At 32.8% G+C, this 20,223-nt stretch overlaps 1 protein-coding gene across 4 annotated transcripts in view; it reads right to left on the bottom strand.

Moving 5' to 3' along the window:
• Positions 1-1,146: 1,146 nt before the first annotated feature.
• Positions 1,147-20,223, bottom strand: part of LOC100164369 (dual specificity protein phosphatase 10) — a 35,009-nt gene continuing 15,932 nt past the window's right edge. For all 4 annotated transcript variants that reach the window (XM_016804524.2, XM_029490314.1, XM_016804525.2 and 1 more), the window contains 2 exons: positions 4,693-5,043; positions 1,147-2,534 (listed from right to left, as the gene is read on the bottom strand). In XM_016804524.2, coding sequence (XP_016660013.1) covers positions 2,194-2,534; positions 4,693-5,043 — 692 coding nt within the window. In that variant the 3' untranslated portion in view covers positions 1,147-2,193. The remainder of the gene's footprint in view (positions 2,535-4,692; positions 5,044-20,223) is intronic.

Genomic DNA, 20,223 nt, shown 5'->3' with positions numbered 1-20,223 from the left:
CAATAGTGCGGTTAAATGTAACAGTATAATGTGCAACTGTGCAAGATTATCCGATATTATACCTATAATGTATCATATTCGCCGTGGATGTTTGCGCAAGTGTGAGGTCCGTCATACAAGCACGCGCCTCAAACCACACGCGGCACGTCAATTATTCAAAAGACGATTTATTAATAATTAATGAAAAAAAAATATTTGTATTCATTAAATTATGCGTATGTGTAAATGTGTATACAATAAGTACATACTTACCTGTGGTGCCTTTTGCTCAAAAAAAAAAAAAAATATTCACTGTTTGTACATAATGCTCAAAATTGTACATAATTATTGGTCGTTTTCTCGATTATTTTAAGCCTTTCGTGTATGTTCATGCAAAATATATCCCATGTCATACACTATTGTAATTGGCAACTTAAATTGTATTTTAAAAACTATATATATACGCTTTTAATTATTAACGTGTTACTACGTATTACAAAAGTTGAGCTTAAAAGAGATATATCATATTATAATCATCTCAACTTAATTTGTACTTTGTATATGATTGAAAATAATAAAATTAAAATTAAGTTGGATTCAGGATCATAACAAACATACAATACCTATAAAATGTATCATGTACCTCCTAATCTTTTGAATTGTACTATACCTATAATAACATTAAAATTGAAAAACTATTTGTTAAAATAGAGATGTAAAAAAAGTAAAACGCATGAAAATCAACTTGTTTACAATTTTATATTTCCTCTACCTCCCCCCCCCCCCTTACACCATCAAAAATCTTAACTACGCTGTCAAACATAATATACCTAACATATGTATATATAAACACACACATGTATATTTAAATCACTTTACTCGTACACACTCACACACTCATTCAACACACACTCACTCACATTTTAAGGCGCCCCATTACGCACACCTATACATGTTATAACAATATTATAAACCATAATGTGATGCACACATGATTCATTGTCTACAGAGTGATTCATGCACCGCACACGCGAGCTGGTGTGTGCGTTGTTCGCGGTGTCGTATAATACGCATAATATAGTAATAGGTAATACGTTATAGACGACATCGGCGCGGGCGCAAAAACGCAATATTGTAGTAGTGTAATAATTTAACAAAAATGCAATATATTATTATTGTTTTCAACGATTTCGTTTTGTATTTAGACGGTAAAATATAAAATACAAATCATCATGCTACATATTGACTCAAGTTTAAAAAATACGTGGGGGGGGGGTATACATGATCATCATCAATTATATTTCTATGATAATATCTACAAACACAGCCTTTAATTTTTTGTTAAAAAAAAACATAATATTTACATCAATTTTTTTTTACATTATTTCATATACATGATAATAACATATATTTTATATATAATAATAATAATAATAATAATGGTGTAATTAAAAAAAAAAAAAAAATAGTAGTAGTCTCAGCGAGTAATAATACGTATATTATTATATCATATTATATCTTATGTACAAAATTTGCAAGACTAGATAATGCTCGTTTTTCTCGAATCGTGTCAAGTCTACACCAGTGTATGATATGATGCAGCGGTGTCATCACGTCGTGTCTAAAAGTCTATATATATATATATATATATATATGTATATATTATATTGTTATATAGCTCCAGAGAAATCACCGTACGATATTAATATATTTTCATGTCCCATGGATTCGTACGGGCACTGTTTTTTTTTTTACTCATAACATTACAAACAACAATATAATAATAATAATAATAGGCACATACGCGTTATAATATACAGATATATATATATATACTTTCACATTCTTAAACGGATACGTACGCAAGTTTATATATATACTTGTAGACATGGATAGATATAGGTACTTATATATTATTATTACTACAGTTTCGTTTTAATTATTTATATAATTTTTTTTATTTTACATATACATTTGCGCGAGAATGGAAAAACTAATTATTAGGAACACATTAAATAGGTTGGAATATCTCGAACGCAATATTGACACAAACAAATATTATACACATACGTATACGTATATTATACATATACCTACCTATATTTTAATATTATCTTAACATGCCCGAAGCGGGGACACGGTACCTTGTCTCTGTCCTGCGCACGCGCGCGACAACGCGAACACGTGTGTGTCGGGCGCGGCGGCCTTTTTTTTTTATGTACTACACCCGGGCGACAGTTCGTCTGCGGCGGATTGGGCGGCGACCCAAGACTGTCCGCAACGCGGTTGCTGGTGCTGCTGCTGCTGTTGTTGTTGTTGCTGCTGTTGCTGTTGCTGCTGTTCGTACTGCTGTAAGCTCTGCTCGAGCTCGAGCAGCTGGCCCATAAAGTTAAGGTTCGGCGATATGATCGGCCGAGCCGCCTTGACCATCTTGTACGCGTCCACCATGGACGTCTTCCGGTGGCGCATCACGTACGCGATGGCTATGGTCGGCGACCGAGATATGCCGGCCTGGCAGTGTATCAGCACGCTCCCGCCGGACTTCCGAGCGCCTTCTGTAAAAAAAAACAACGAAATAGATCGCGATGAGTTTATTATGAATAAAAACTGCACGACTCTGTAACGGTCAGTGCGACTCTGAAACGGTCAGTGGCGACCATCTATAATATATAATAGGATGGGTGGGCAAATGGTGGAACTTGGGCGAGGTACTACCGGCCGGTGCGTGATTTATGCTATTATATATCGGTTTACTGTTGATTAAACATATTTATATCGTTGGCGCGTGTTCGTGTCGTATGTGCGTTTGATCCCTACAAATCAATATTGGCAGATACTATCAATATTTTGTACACACGGCAGTAGCCATCTTTTGTACACAAACTACACAAGACATGACTCACCGTCATCGATAAATGGCGTTATGGCGTGTGTTTTGAGGTTAATTTTAGCAGACAACTGAGCCAGAAATAAACAAGTCGCGAGCAGCACCCGAATTTGGCTATATAAGTACAACCGCGGTTAGAGATCTGGTAGACGTCCAGCGTTAAATCAAATCTCGGTGTGCGTCCAAACTGACGGTTTTAATTTTGGCTCTAGACACACTTCTAAACGCGTAAGTCTATTTTGAGTTGTACGTACGTTATAACTAACGTAACACACCCACACACCCACCCTATCCATCGCACGACACTACCAGTATGGTGTCATAATCGTATGGGTCGCACAAGCGGACGATCTAATTTTGAGTTTCCACGCTCAAGTCACCGCCACCACAGGATCCCACGGTTTTATTGAAATTAATAGTCCTGCAGGACTATAAAGCTACAGTTCTATAGATGTATATTATTATACGTATATAATAAGAGGGCAACAGGAGAGCTTCCGTGACGTCATCTATTGTGACATCAACGGGTCATGCGTAGTTCTAGTACCCTCACGAATATCATACATAGGGGTTGTCACCATGTGTACGCCGCGGAAAGGGGTGACAATCACGGGGCAATTACATTACGTCCGGGAACATATATGAGTCATTAGCAGTAATAGTTTTTTTTTTTCGGGAGGAGGGGCAAGTGGTGTACCGACGAAGACGGGTAATTGGGAATAACCTAATATGTTTATATACACATAGACGTGTGTGATTTATACTGCGAAAAACGAATAACGTATAATCTGTACAGCGTGTGGACAAGACGTACGAAAATATTTTACGAGCGCGTGCAACTCGAACAAAATCATAGAAGTAGTATCGGTGTGAACAGCTCCGCCGCGTATACAGCGGATACGTCGTATATATAATAACACAACGTGACTCACGCGAGAGGTCGTGCGCCGATGAGCTATAAATGGCTAAACACGACCGCACCGGTGCGCTCGTCTAGAAATCCGCTCGCACAAACATTTCCCCGGTCTCGTGTAAAAACAATAATAAACATTGCCGACGTGTGTCGGAGGTTCCACTCATATGAAAAAGGGATTCTGGCCGCACCCTAGATGGGCTATTATTATGGTACACCTAATAATATACACGTAATTGTGTTCGCTTCTAATAGTTTCCAAGTACGAGTTTTAAATACCGGTCGGACCGATGTTATTGTTTTGTCGGAAGACTGAAGAGCAATACCAAGGGCGGGGGTGGGTGGCGTGTTTCCGGACGGGTTTCCGTGGACGACGTCGTTGTCAACACGATATTACATAGCTAGGGACCCACCACCGCCGCTGTCGCTGAAAACAATACAAACAATAAAACTCGGTCAAACGCGGGCGATGACGTCACCCATGTACGTGTGCATAGTCGTAGGAGAGTCTTGTGCGATACAGCTGCCACCGTATTTCACCGTGACTCACGGGTCCACGGAAACATAGGGGAAGCGGCTTCTGTTTTCCCGCCCTTTTTTCGCGGCAGAAAAAGCGACCCCCTATGAGCATGACTCCCTAACCTATACTACTACCGTTTAATAACAATGACGAGCACTACGCATATTGTTTGATGCGCAATTACGTGTCACAAACGGTGGTATCCTGCACCAGTTAAATGCACAACGAAAAAGATAATGTAGTGATCGATTTGGGCAGCGAACCGTATAGTTATGTCGAAAACGGTATTGGCTATAATTTTTTGGTCTATAATAATAACATAAGTCATTAGTCAGGACGATGGTGGTTTTTGGGTGTAGGGCCCGGAATATTATATGGTATTCGGTTACTTACCGATGAATTCGAACGCTTCTTCGAAGTACTGCTTGAGGTTGGCATGCCCGTTGTCCAAGACGGAGAGTCGCTTGTACACGACGCCGGAAGCGCGGTGGTCCATGGTCGGGGACGGTGACTGTTGGCTAGTGGTCACGTTCAGCACACGTGTCACCCCGATGGCGGTCATACCATCCCGGTCGTCGGCATCTTTGCTGTTACCAAGGTACAAGAATGGGAGCACCTTGGTGAGTGGGTGGGTGTCCATGGACTCGCGGTCCACATCTGTAGGGCAGCTGGCGATCAGCGGCGCCGGCAGCAGGGAGTTCTCGCACATGTCCTTATGCCGAGAATGAAACTCCTTGTGGCCACCTGAAACAAAAAATAAAAAAAATCGTATTAAAAAGACCGTCTGAGACTAAATACCGCAATCGGTGGAACCGTCCAGGGCGATGATATAAAAGGACGGAAGGATACAATTTTCTGGCGTGGATCGACTTAAGTAGTATTATAGGTACTACCTACGTACTATTTGAAATCGATCGGTATCCAATAAGACATTAATTTATATGCAGATTTTAAAACAATCGACTGATATATTATTATCGTTAATCGTTCGGATTGATCTAGACAATAGTTATTGTATTCTATAAACAAAATCGACGTGTTTGTACACGCGATAATAACATAGAATCGCTTTATTTACAAACACAGAATAATTCTTAAAGCAAACTAGTTGTTAAAATATGTTTATACAGTGTTAAACTAAACAGTCTTGGTTTTCAAATTATATTTCGCGAGTGTAAACAAGGAAATTGTAACTTAAGAAGTCCGGAGAGCAACATTAAACATTTAATGGTTTTTAGGAATAAAAACGTTAATCAACGTTGTTTGTATACAACAATTTTAATACACAATATAGTATTATTATCTATTCACTATTTATATTAATACCTATACGAGTATTATTGTAACTGTGAGTATTATACATAGACTTGTAACTTTCTTTTCGAATATTCAAATTATCTTGCGTGTGTACAGTTCTAAATGTAAATTTCGTTTATAGTCCCGTGTTTGGAGCGTAGGCAAAGTAACTGACTACTAACCATTGTCGACACGTACTTCTGCCAAGTATCAGTAAAATAGAAATAATCAAACAGATATACGCGTATGTAGGTATACCACGCAGTCGGTAGATAGGTATAATACTATATAATATTTATATATAATTTTAGAACTCAATACTATAATATGTTAACGACTGCTCGCACATAATAATAGGATGGGGGGAGCCGAACCCCCGTTCGAAATGACCGTGGTCGATCAATAGTTATTTTCGTACCTGAACGGGTTCTACTCCAAGTGGGACAAGCGTCTAGGGACAGCTTGAGCTTGAGCGTAAGTTTTTTGTGTCCTATTGCGGCGGTCATCTTGCACTTTTAGATGGTATTGCGTATGTAGAACACAACAGTGACAGTCTTCTATTCGGACACGCGAACACGAGTATTTGTATTATTATTATTACTATTATTATTGTTTATAATTATTATCGCGTCGAAACACTCAAAACGATATTCAAAAAAATATTACTGTCGATAATGTAACAAAACGTATATGGCATGGGCAATATTATATTTAAAAAAAATATTATAACTTCAGTAGTAATAATATTTTATTAAACTGTGCGAAAGATCCGGCGGAAAGAGAGGTCGTCGAGGAAAATGTTTGCCCGCGGAAGGCTACGCACATTAATATATTATTTTCACCACACACATATTTTCGGATACGCGGTAAACGGTTACGATCGGCTGCGTGCGACACGTTACGCGACTACAAGTCGAATGATGGCAACTGGCGGCGTTCGAATCTGCGAGCGCGGTCGCACGCGGTCTCTGGAGCACGGAAGGCCCTAGCTGTGGGGGGGGGGGGGGCGAAGAGTGACACGGTGAGGGGCCAGAGAGGGGTAACGCATAAACACGACGCGTCGTACTACTGCGCGGCGGACAAACCGGCTGGTATGATATTATAATTTTATAATATCGTAACCTCTCTCGCTGTGCATTAGTCATCCGACCTTGTCTCCTCCCCCTCGGCTCACCCCGTTCCCACCAACGCCGCCGCGACTGACGATGACGCCGCCGCGCCGCCGCCGTGAATGAGAGTGTACACACACGACATCCCCCGCGCGCATATTATTATTATCATTATTATTATTATTGTGCTTTTGATAAACAAGCGCCGCCGCCGCTATATATTTTTCGCGTCTCGAAGACCACCGTAATTAAAATAATTAAATAATATTGTTATGAATAATAATACTGCGTATCGAGTATTGTGCACCGCGGTGAAGGTATACACTCATCAGTCCGAAAAACGAGATCGTTTTTCAATATTCACTACTTATTATCATTATAATGTCATAACTCATAAGTCATAATATAATATTGTGACGCCTATTGTTTCTGCAATTCGCTGTAACTCCGCGGGTATTGCGGAAAAACGCGCGTGCAATGTAATACGTACAACGCTGAGATAATAGCGCATATTATAGTAAACGCCAAACGGTAAAAAAAGTATCAGAAAAAAATTATTTAAAATAAAAATTGTTGTTTCATTATAAATGATCTATACATTTATTTGTTGTTTGGTCATTATTGTGAATTAACAATAAACTGCAGCGGCCACAAATTCGTCATGTCCAAGACTTGGAAAAAAATGTCCATCACATAACCACTAACTGACATAAGTGATATAACGCAAACCATCGTCCTAAGCAAAATTGTAATCATTCACCAGACCAGGTTCACTAAGATACTATAAATAGCGTTGATTTTTATACAAAACCCTATCACCAATAATATACTTTGCTCGGATAAGCTTGGACATTTTTTGGGATATGCGTGCTCGAATTTTATAATATTTAGCTATGATATATTTTGCTATCAGACTTCTTTCCCAATAATAACATATATTATATGTCTTTACGTAAATATTTTGTCTAAAAAAAGAAAAGTTCAACGTTATTATAGAATTGATAATCCGAATATCTTGATGGGTTGAATACATTTCGTTTAACTTTCCATTTAATTTAATTTACTCGTTTAGTTATGTGGTAGGCGGTAGCGTGTGGTATATACTATTATAATATTTAAATATTGACGTTATGTCTATTGTCTATAACCAATAACTACCTTTGTATTTTTTTTTATTCTAATTAAATATTCATGGCCTACGGTGCAAATAATTGCATATAAGAATAATTATTGTATACTATAATATGATAATATTAACTTGAAATATATCCAATTATAAAATACATTATTCAATATCTATTGGACGGATTTCGTTGTGTGCCTTTACGTAAACGCGCCAGAAAACGATTTTTCGATTTTCCCGCCCCAATTGACCGTTCGACGGAGTGTGAAATCAAATTTTGTACGTAATGATTGTCAAACGACGGTGCCTCACATAATAATTTAATATTATTATATTCGTGAAACGGATCGCCACCCTTCGATTTATTACCAGTCGTGTTCGCGTAAACGCAGCGTATACGATACTATATATAGATGACTGTTTCACTTATCGAAATTCGATCGATTATCGTGCTAAATGTGAATATTAATAATATTACTAAACCGACGAGTGGATTGATATTTCCGATTTTTAATCAAACAGCCATTAGTCGGCGTGCCTCGAGAAAATAGTACCTATACGAGATATACCTACGCTGGTAAAATAATATTATTTATTTGTCCGGAACAAAGTTTAATACTGTAATCGAGTAATATAATATATATTATATGCCTATATAACAACGATTTATACATTACATTACTCGTCGGATATGTAATGGGCCTATATAATATATTGTATATACTATATATACATATTAATATATTATATACACGAATACGGGTACTTAACAACTAACGTTATTTTTTTGATATATGAAACTACTTAACGATAAATAAATATAAATTGGTATAGTATTTTCTTATATAATATAATATATTAAATTGTTATAAAATATATATCATCATCTATATTATTATAGGCGTTGAACCCCATACAGATGACGACATCGTATACATAAAACACAGTATTGCGTCTCGTCTGGACTATATTTAACGCTATTGCATTGATATATTATTTTCCAAACACAATTTATTTTCACTCATACCAAATTCGTATTGTGTTTAAATAATGATGCATAATATATTTATACACAAATGATTAAAATAATTAAAATTGTCATTCTCAAAAGAATTAAATTCAATTTAAATGAAATAGTTATAACTTATAAGCTTATAATATATACTTATATTATATATATTATAATAATAATACAATAAAGCATAAAATTACGAATTCAATATAATTAAGAACTAATAATAATTTGTATAAGATATTAAGATAATATAATAATATAATAAGACGATGTCATTATATACAAATATTGTATATTATTATCTATACCTATTATTGACAATTTAATCAGATTTGAGTTCAATTATAATATTTGTCATTTACTACGATCAATTCACATTAGATACATTAAGTATGAGTCATTCGATTAAATCATAATATAGATGAGACGTACGCTGCTATAATATACACATTACATATATTATATTATAATTTATAATAGTTTTCAAATGAAGAAAAAAAGTACGAGTTGCAGATAATATTATGCTATACCTATATTTTATTTTCATTTCCACTCATGTCATGAAAATAATTTTCCCGTGCAGATAAATTATTAATTAACGCCGTCCGAGTAAGACACTAACAAGCATCACTAAATCGCATCTCGCGTAAGTTCTCGTTGGTTAACAACGATAGAAAAACCGGTTATGCGATGGAATGACAAAATTGTTTGGCCTTGATATGCTGTGAGACCTTTATGATATACACGCGCGTTTCCTCATTTCTTCCTTGCTGAATCAGAATGATCAGTCACATCGGAAGAAGAACGAAAATAAATTTACTCAAAATATCATCTATATAGTACCATTGATCATAATATTATAAATAATGATAGAACCTATATAGTTATTATACCTTATAATAAATTGCGAAATCCTACCTATATGACGTATTACATGTGCACATATACCAGAGGATTCTAGGGAAAACAATTCGTAACTTGGTGGGCGTTTATGTTTAGGAGCGCGAGGAAAACATGACAATGACAACCACATGATATGACACATCTAATGTATAAGTCTTATGGTTTGAATATAGTAAACCGCAGACAGAGAGCTTTTGCGCAGGCAACTCGATATAAAAATATAAAATCATATACTATAATACACTGGTATGCTATACTGATGAATGATGATGATGATTATAATAGTACCATACGATTTTGAGGCACATCACATTTCCAACAGACAAACAGAAAACACAGTTATCCTTAACAGTTAACAATATAGTAGGTATATAATATTACGCCGCAGTAGGTCGATTGAGTGAAAATAATTGAAGTTGGGAGGCAATTTATTCGCATAATATTATTATTATTATTCATCTGAATTCGCTATGGATAAATACAATATATCTTTATTATATAATATCGCATTTTGCATAAAATTATTATGATAAAATATTTTGTAATACATTATTTTTTCCGTAATTTTTTACCACGCCTGATTTAAATGCACATTTATTTCGTAGATGTTGACAAGCGCTATACGTTGAGCAATATTTTGCTTTATTGGTACATATTGGCTATTATAATAGGGCTATATAATATCCGAGTACAGATCCGATCTACCGTACTTATGTTGTATAATCGAATATACCTACCTACCAATAGGAAATTATTTTCTTTGTTCATGAAGTATAACCGATAATATGCAGATCATTATATAGTAAGCTTAACCATATCCTGTAAGAGATTATCCATCGGACAACGAAGGCTGCATGCAGTCATCGCCCTCAAACAAATCTAAGACGAAACAATTTCTATAGTCCGCTTTGTAGGTACCTACTATAATGAAATTCGTTGAGAAATTGTATATACAAATTACAATAATAATTAGAGCTAGGATGTACATTCATTGGTGTGTTATTTTTTACATCGTCCTTTTACAAATTTGGGTCATAGTAGACAGTCATGTCCACACGATTCCCTTCATATCGATGCACATAATATTATTTTATTTTACAAATGTTAAGTACAATGCATATTGTTGCATACAGATACCTATTTTAACACAATAAATGCATGTTTTATAACCATTTTAAACATAATAAATTCATGTTTCATTAGGCTAGGGCCTGTACCATCAAATCAGTTATTTTGTCTTTGACAAGAAAATGGAAAAGTAAGAGTAACAAAGTACATAAAAAGTAACTGAACTAAATTTTTTTTTAAATAATAATTTGTTTTTTTTATAAGATTCTTTCTTTTATTGTTAGTTTGGAAAATATTGGTAAATTCATTGTATGCCTATATTAACATATTATATATTGCATATAAATCCTAGCCCTAAATCCTAATAATAATCAATAATGCTTGTCCTTAAATGTCGTTAATCTGACCAATCGATGAAAACAAATACTTGAATCTTAATCGTCAAAACTACTTCAACTCATAAATACTCATCGACTTATCGTCCTCGCACTTCAATACTTTTCTCTTGGCCACAACATCACTGCGTGATATTATTTACTATACTATACCGTCCATCGCATACGAATCTACTATGATAATTGATAGTTTGAAATCGATTACGATGGGAAAATAGTTTTTTGTAGTTATAATTGTATAATTGTTATATTACTGTGAATCTTTACTGTATACGGTATACTACGTTGACCGTTATATTATATAGGTATATAAAACGTATAATTGGCGAGCTGTAACACTTTAATGATAAAGTTCTTTATGGGTTATTTTTCATTTCAGTATAATAATATTACACAATATAGAATTTGTAGTGTTTTGCGTTAGAAATTTAAAAAAAAAAACTATGATTTTGTTCGAATTCAATGAGGATATTTACTTTGTATTATTATTAGGCTATGGATGAAAAATAAACTTAACATTACAATCTACTCATATCAGTTATATCCATAGGCGCAAATAGCGTTTGAGATTTGAGGGGGGGCTAATAGGGCTTTACTTTGATAATATTGAATAAGCTTAAAACAAAATGTAGAAAATGTTTGGGAGGGCTATGGACATTTTTTTTTGGGGGGGGGCTTAGCCCCTAAAGCCCCCCCTCCTATTTGCACCTATGGTTATATCTTATATCTAATTACGAGTTGAGTGTTGTATGTTTCCAAGTGAAACTATAATTAGTAGGTAATATTATTATAATATAATACTTAAAAATATGGCATTATTGACGACTCGAGGACCAGTATAATAAGTATAATAAGGTACAGCTACATACATAAGGACCAGTATAATAAGTACAGCTAAGAATGTCGACCCTGCAAATAAAAAGTTTACTCCACAAAACGAACAATACCGCGTTTGACGTATTGCAGGGGGAAATCGGAAATCGACAAAAAAGGCATAGGTAGCCGCATAGGTATTATAATAAGAGTTACTATACGTCTGAACTAAACGTAAAATGCGAATCACACGACCGAACACAACACAGATTGATTTGATTTGATTTGAATATTATATTGTTATTTGTCATAGTATCGGCGAAACAGTTGAGAAAAAAATATCATCAACGACGTATGTAGGTAAGTGCGCGATTCTCCGCAGTAAAATACATATGAGTGATACGGCAAAAAACGCATTCAGAATTGTTCTCATCAGATTTCTCTCACGCAAAATTACTGCAACGAACGTAAAAATTGAAAAAAGGATCGTTAATTTTTCTTCTTGTCGACGTATTTTGTATAATGTGTGTACAAAATTTGTATGGAAGTTCCTGCGTGATTCATGACGTAATATTTCCAGCATGATATCATCATGTAGGTACACTATTTTTACACCGTTACTGCATTTCATTATTTGCTGCGATCGTCATTGTGTGCAGCGTGTATCTTTTATCAGTACTAAATGTGTATAGAATACATCACAGGTAGATGCCTAGGCCGACTGAGGTCTGAGAGTATTTTGACACTTTCGTTACCGAATTACCAGAATTACACACACGTATATATATGCGAAAAATCATAAATCTCTAAGAGATCACTGCTATTTGCACACTTGCAAATATTTATATTTCATGTAATAAACGTATATTATTCGATATATTTAGATAATGGTTACAATTAAATAATAATATAATAATGATAATAATAAATAATTATTCATATTCACGTGAAAACAAAAATGATGTCACCCAATGAAAACGAATGAGTATATTATTAACACATTTTTTAAAAGAATAGACTTTACATAGTTATATGCTCAATTTGATTTTAAAAACTAACACACAATTGCCAATTAAGGGGGGATGCGGTCTCTCATCCCGCTGTCACCTCAAAATTATATAAGTTCATTTCTTTAGTACAAAAATTACTAAAAATGCTTATTATATTACTATAAAAATTATATTTCAGACACTTATCAGTAAATTTAAGTAGGTATTATACTGTCAAGTTTTCTTATTTCTGATTATTTAACTGTGCGAAAAAAAATGTTTTTCTCATCCCGTCATTATTGCTTAGAACTATACGCTTTCCCGCGAAAAATATTTACTCATAGACCATAATACGTTTCATACTTTCATGTATTTCGCATACTCAAAATATCCCGCTATCTGCAGAAGTGGCAAGGCGAAGTTAAAAAAAAAAAAGAATTCAAGCATAATGACAATATTATTGATACTCATATATTTTAGACAACATAACACCAGAAATAAACAAACCATAAATTCAAAACCAACCACGATGACGAGTTTGCGGTGGTCGATGACACGACGTTGAGTTAATAACGGTTTATACCTACTTAAACGTAAAATAAAACAAAAATATGAACCACGAGACATGTTTCATACCGCAACGATATGACCCTCGTCCGTTTTTCCATTCCCTCTGCACACCACGCCTGACAGAATGAAACAAATTCGACATCGTCTCAAATGTATTTGGACTTTAGGTTTTCTACTGGATTAACCCACCACGCCGCGAGCCGGGCATCGCACATTTCAAAAGCATTTTAAATTTTAATACTATATTAGAAAACCATAACACGTTACTCGATATTTTTAATCTATACAAGGAAAACCTATGAATCATAAATAATATGATTTTGTTAACAAGTAACTGTGACAAAGAAAACGTCTATTTTGCAAAATCAATTATTAAAATCAAAAAATCTGTACCCAGCATAAAAACATATCTATGTTTAAAAAAATATTTTGACAAATAGGTACGTATAAAATATACAATTAAATTCATAGGTATTACCATATTACCATATAATCAATGGTATTACATTCAATTACAAACTTGTAAAAAAATATTTTTAATTTAAATATAATAAGCCTAAATTATTCTCCGGTATTCTAAGTGGGTAGACTTTGTTTCATTATCCAATGACACTTCGCCACTGGCAGACTCTGCAGGATTTTCAGAGAAATGGAACTCTTAGCCAACCATTGAAACGTCTTTGTGACGGTTAGATTAAATGCATAACATATTATAATATTTTGTCGTATTTTAATAAATATGATATTGTTGGGTCATGAAAATTCTTATAAACTAAAATCTTCAATACCACTGCAGTCTGCATTATACAGTGCACTTTTTTTTATTTTGTATGTAGAAGTAGGTAACACATAAATTTTCCTATATCAGATATAAACAATAATTTAGGAGTGCTCAGACTAAAATTCTACAATGGTAATTGTTTGTGAACCATTTTCTGTGTTTGGCCACCTCCTTACTAGGAAGTTATACAGACAATATAGTGTTTATAGGAGACGTTAATATTAATGAAGAAATATACGGATCGTTTTAGTGTTTTACACAACATTTTACTACCTATCGAATAATAATATGTCAGTACCTACTCAGTTGTTCGTTTAAATAATAAATACGGCTGTAAAGCATAAATTACTTAAATAATCACACCTAATCAATTAACTATGCTATTATTTAATTTTACTTAACAGCTTAAATTATTACCTACTTAAAGTAAATACTGTTCATTTTTTTACGACTATTGTAATTTTACACTTGTACAGTTGTATCTGACCATAAACTAATATATAAACGATTCCTATTATTTCACACATTTCGAGAAACTCCTGAAACACGGACCACCAGCACACTCGCAAAACCTGACCTATTATATAGTTTGTATATTATATTTATGTTTTTAATTCGTCTCCTCGAAATATAAGCTTTTTAATATAATAGCCACATACACTCCCATACTCTCTTACACTATTCTCGGACTGCAGAACTTGTTACTGCAGCGGTCATTCGACCGTACGGATATCATCGTATACTTAAAACAATACGCAGGAGACTGTTGCAAGTACTATAATATTATAATAACATGCACGCACTATCTAAAATATAATATAATAGCAATGCTGTACTCTTGTCAATACTATTTTGTTCGTATTGTTTGCTTTCACGACGACTATCGTAATAACAATAATAATAATAAAAAGGATAATTTTGTAACAAGCCCGAGTGTATAGGTATAATAACCCTCGTTTGTAAACAGTGCTGCAGCCTTTCACCTCGATCCTCGTGATTTACAAAAATATATTATATTATTCATACTGCAGTGTGGATCGAGTGGAAAGCTGAAACTGCAGTAGACGTCCTCTATGCGCCAACTTTTATTTAGCTATAGGTACCTAACTACTGATTAAGCGCGAGTAATTATTATTATCGTTGCTTTTAATAATCGGCAGTCAGTTTCCCAGAAAAACCTATTAATACATAGACAGTCGTCTTGTATTATTGACAATGTCTTGCAACTCCTCCATTATTATAGTCCTACGACCACGACGACACTGAATCATCCAAACGGCAATAATTATTAATTAATGCATATAACAACACATGAATCACAACGTTTGTCATAAATAAAATATATATATAAGTATGGGTGTCTAATGCAACATAATATACATTAATGACATAGGTATTTGTTGCGACTTTAGACGCAAACATGACCTATGTGAAATCCGTATAGGTACGCACACACAATGTATTATTATTATAATATTAGATATTTTGATCTTATCGAATACGAAAAAAATAAAAACATGTGAAACGAAATCGTTTGAAATTGCTCGACAAAAGAATGGGGTTGGAAAAATTAAATTTCAAAACGAGCGCATTATGACGTGCGGGCTATCTTGTTTCGTGTTATATAGTGTTATAATATGGTAATTTGTCTACTCTTATATCTCATATTATTGTATTATACTTACGACCTACGTACATGGCGTATACCTTTCCGTAAAACGTCTACGTTTCGTTCAGCAAAAAAACCCATTAGAATAAACACAAAACGTCTTTATTTTTCTCACAATCTATAATCTGGAAAACATTATATTAGGTCGTTCACAATAAACATGAGTCAACCACGTGTATGGTATATTATAATATTCTTAAAGCATTTGGAGCGTTCACAAAGCATATCAAGTCCGATAAATTTAAAATCTGTATGACTCACGAATGTTAATGAATCGATTAAAATGATTAACTCGACAAACGCATTATTATGTGTTTAGGATAACCCTTTCGAGTCTGAGCAATAGAAAAAAATATAGAAATCTAAGATAGTCGAATTGCGTTTTAATGGCATTATAATTAATTTGGATGACTGCGACTCTGATGTATCAGACATTCATTCAAATTTTCAATTATTTATTTTCATATTAAAAACTAATTTAAATAATATATCAGTTTTGAATTCGTACATAAAAATATTAAAATAATTCAGTTCTAATCAGTGATATTAAGAAATCATTAAAATTGTATGATGAATAATACATTTAACGGTCGATATAGCCGATATATAGTCGGATAGTCTATATATTCGCGGCATAGGTTAGGTATCCATCATTTTTTAAAACTAAAACTTTAAGCAGTATAATTATATTGGTTATGACGTAGAATTTACACTTATAATTTATTTTAAATGTGACATTTTTACTACAACTCAGGTATATCTCCTAAACGAAATGTAAACTAAATAACAAATATGATAGGCGCCATTGAATTTTGTACATTGTAAACTTTATACCTAATGATAACAGATAAATGTACTTCCAATGTTATTTTTTAACTCTACAGTTTAAAACTTATAAAACACCTATTTTAGTCATAAAAGCAAAACGTATTAGGACAAAAAACAAAATGTATACATTGTACATATTTTATTCGGGTAGATTTATTTTAGTACAAATAGTCATACGTGATTTTGTTTCACATTATATGTATAATATTGTACATAGTATCATCGGTAGGCGGAATTAAAGCCCACGGAAAAAAAGTCCAAGGAAAAAAAGCCCAGAAAAAAACCTAACGGAAAAAAAGCCCAAAAAAATAAATACACCGAGGAAAAAAAGCTATTTCGAGCTATTATTGTTGTAATTTTACAGTCGAAAATTTACTGACGTTTATGATTATTATCTGCTCTCTAAATATATTAAATTACCTCCGGATTTGTAATTTTTGTATACATTTTAGTATGGATATACCTAAGGCTTATGTTTTTTGATTTATAAATTATTGTACTATGTATATACCTAAGACTGATGTTTTTTGACTTATAACTTATAACACAATAAATTATGACGTATACATAATATTGTGTTCATATTTATATTTTTATTTGATTTACAATCTATATTTGATACAATTAACAATTAATAATTAATTTCATTATAATATATAATATATTATTATATTTTGTTATAGATATATGGTAATTACTAATTAGGTCATTAGGAGTAGAGTATACATGTGTTCACATTTCTATTTCTATTTCTGGGCTTTTTTTCCGTTAGGTTTTTTTTCTGGGTTTTTTTTCCGTGGGCTTTTTTTCCGCGATTCAGTATCATCATAGTAGGTATATTATTTATATTGTGTACCTATAATTTACAACACTATTTTGATCCTATTATTATTTCACTTAACATAAAAATAATGATTAAATAATAATAATTTTGTCCTGTTTAACGTTATTAATTGGCTCTATTGATATAGATTTGGACGGTAGTTACTGGTCTTACCACATGATATAGTTAAGGGTAGAAAATAAAAGGGATACTGTATCGTTAGTCATCATTGTATACGCGAGTGTATAATCCATTGGGATTTTTCAATTAGGGACGCACACCACGAATGCGACAACCCTCGTACAACAAACCAGATGTTTTAAGTTATATAAAAGCCGATGGTTTGAATAATTTATAAATCTGAAACAACATTGTTCGTACAATAGTTGAATAGTATAATAGGCGTTTCCCATTCCCCCTGATTATTATGCACTAATATTACGGTATTTATAACTATTTTAATTGAATTGATTTTTGTTTGGCCATAATATTATTGTTGACAACATTTTATAATGTGTTCGATGGCAAATTCATTTATTTCCTAGTTGATAATACTTGAATCATAATTAGCGTTATAGATGTACGTATACTGCGCATAGTTGTTTAGAATGTTATAATAATTTGATAAAATTAATAATAATGTCATAGCATTCTAGGTTGTTTTAAACTAATAATAAATATATAGGTGGTGAAAATTAATTATACGTGTCATGCTAGCGAGCAATTTATAATTCAAGGATATTTAAATGATTCAGCGTTTTAAGGCGATGGTAAACAATGCGCATTGTGGGTATAAAAATTGCAATTACCCAATCGACCATTCTTCGAAAACAACATTAAATATAGTTAAATGCACATGTGGCATAAGTATAACAACAATACGATGTGTACCCTCTGCGAACACTCGATGACACATACACAACACTTGTAAGAAATCAGAAGGGTTGCTGGTTGGATAACTATTGTTTATTGTTTCCAGAACAAAATGCGGAGCACTCATCTAGGAAACCCCACGGTCAAAGAAAGCTATCCTGATAGGGTAGGTCTTTTTATATTATTTCCCCTCAGTTTTTTTTTTCAAATAAATCTGAAACGTTATGGAGATTAATATGTTTAAGTAGTCTATATTTCTAATACAGACAGAATGACGTATACTTTCGGTTGTTCTATTACAGTAGCGTTTAGATCAATAATACAAACTACTTTACAAACAAAGAAAATAACAACAATCCATAAAATGATTAAAATCATATGATACATAAAAATAATGGTTATTATACACGGAATATTTATTTGAGACGAGAACTAAGTTGGTTTAGTAGGTATAATAATATCACCCAAATAATGATGATTGTTTCATTTTATATATTAGTGTTTTAAACTACACAACATTTCAAATAAACTACTCTTGTTGTTTATACAATAATAATATATGTGTTTATATAATATCTACCTATGTATATTGAGTTATAGAAGGAAAATGTACAATACATTTCTAAGTGGAGCAAAGAATATTGGTATTGGTTTTATATTGATAAAACTTTTTATTTTAGGTTTTTAAAAAATACGCTTTTGCTCAAAAAAGTTTATTACGTAATATTATAGTTGTAGTAGCACCTCTATGAATAGGAAATCAAAGGCTGATAGTACAATATTTACAGAGGTAATTAAAATACATATTTTGTAGTATTTGTGAAAATATCAAAAACTTTAGTAGAAGTATAAGAAATAAGCAAGTGTCCATTTTTAGACAATTCTTTAAGATTTTTTTGTAAAATGAGCCACACTTAGAAACTTAACTACCTAGGTATATGATTTATTATTGCATTCAAACATAAAAATACCTAAACTAAATATCTAAATCCAGCGAAGGCAGTTTTTAGTTTTTTTTAAAATAATTATTGACAAAATAATATAATAATAAATGTTAGTACTGTTAATGTGTGGAGCACTGGAAAACTAAATGTCTTTGTATTTTAAAATTGAAAGAAATAATCTTAAATCATTGCAATTTAAAGACGATTCTGAGTGAAGTTAAAGTTTAATTATAAAAGGGTGACAAATTATCTAAATTTGTTGAAAAATTAGCGATAAACAATGTTTCTTTAACGATTTTTGCAGTTCATAATGATTTTTGAGGAAACTGTTGTCAAATTAAAAAATTATACCATCCGAGTTCAAATTTCAATCTAGAGAGGCGCTGCATGCAACTTAGTAAAACCAATAGCTTCTTTGAATTCAATCCATTCTGAATCTATAACTTAAAAATATTATAAACTTTATAAAAGTTTAGATAGTATATATAGGTATAAGAACAATAATTTGATTTCGTTTTATTTGAGTAGGTATATGTTCTATTAATTTTAAATTTTTTTTGTTGTTTTTTATAAATCTATAAGTAAAAGATTGCAAAGTTATGTTTTAACAAATTAGTATTAAAATGTTTTGATATTATCCGTTTAAAACCTAAGACACACACAATTCTAATTGTTGGCCTTATTTATTCATTTTTATATGTCAGTTGGTGAAGTGACTAATGAAT

This window comes from Acyrthosiphon pisum, chromosome A2 (genome assembly GCF_005508785.2).
Source record: "Acyrthosiphon pisum isolate AL4f chromosome A2, pea_aphid_22Mar2018_4r6ur, whole genome shotgun sequence".
NCBI classification, from domain to species: domain Eukaryota; kingdom Metazoa; phylum Arthropoda; class Insecta; order Hemiptera; family Aphididae; genus Acyrthosiphon; species Acyrthosiphon pisum.
The sequence above is the reverse complement of the archived record's forward strand: the minus strand, read 5'-3'. Positions and strand labels throughout refer to the sequence as shown.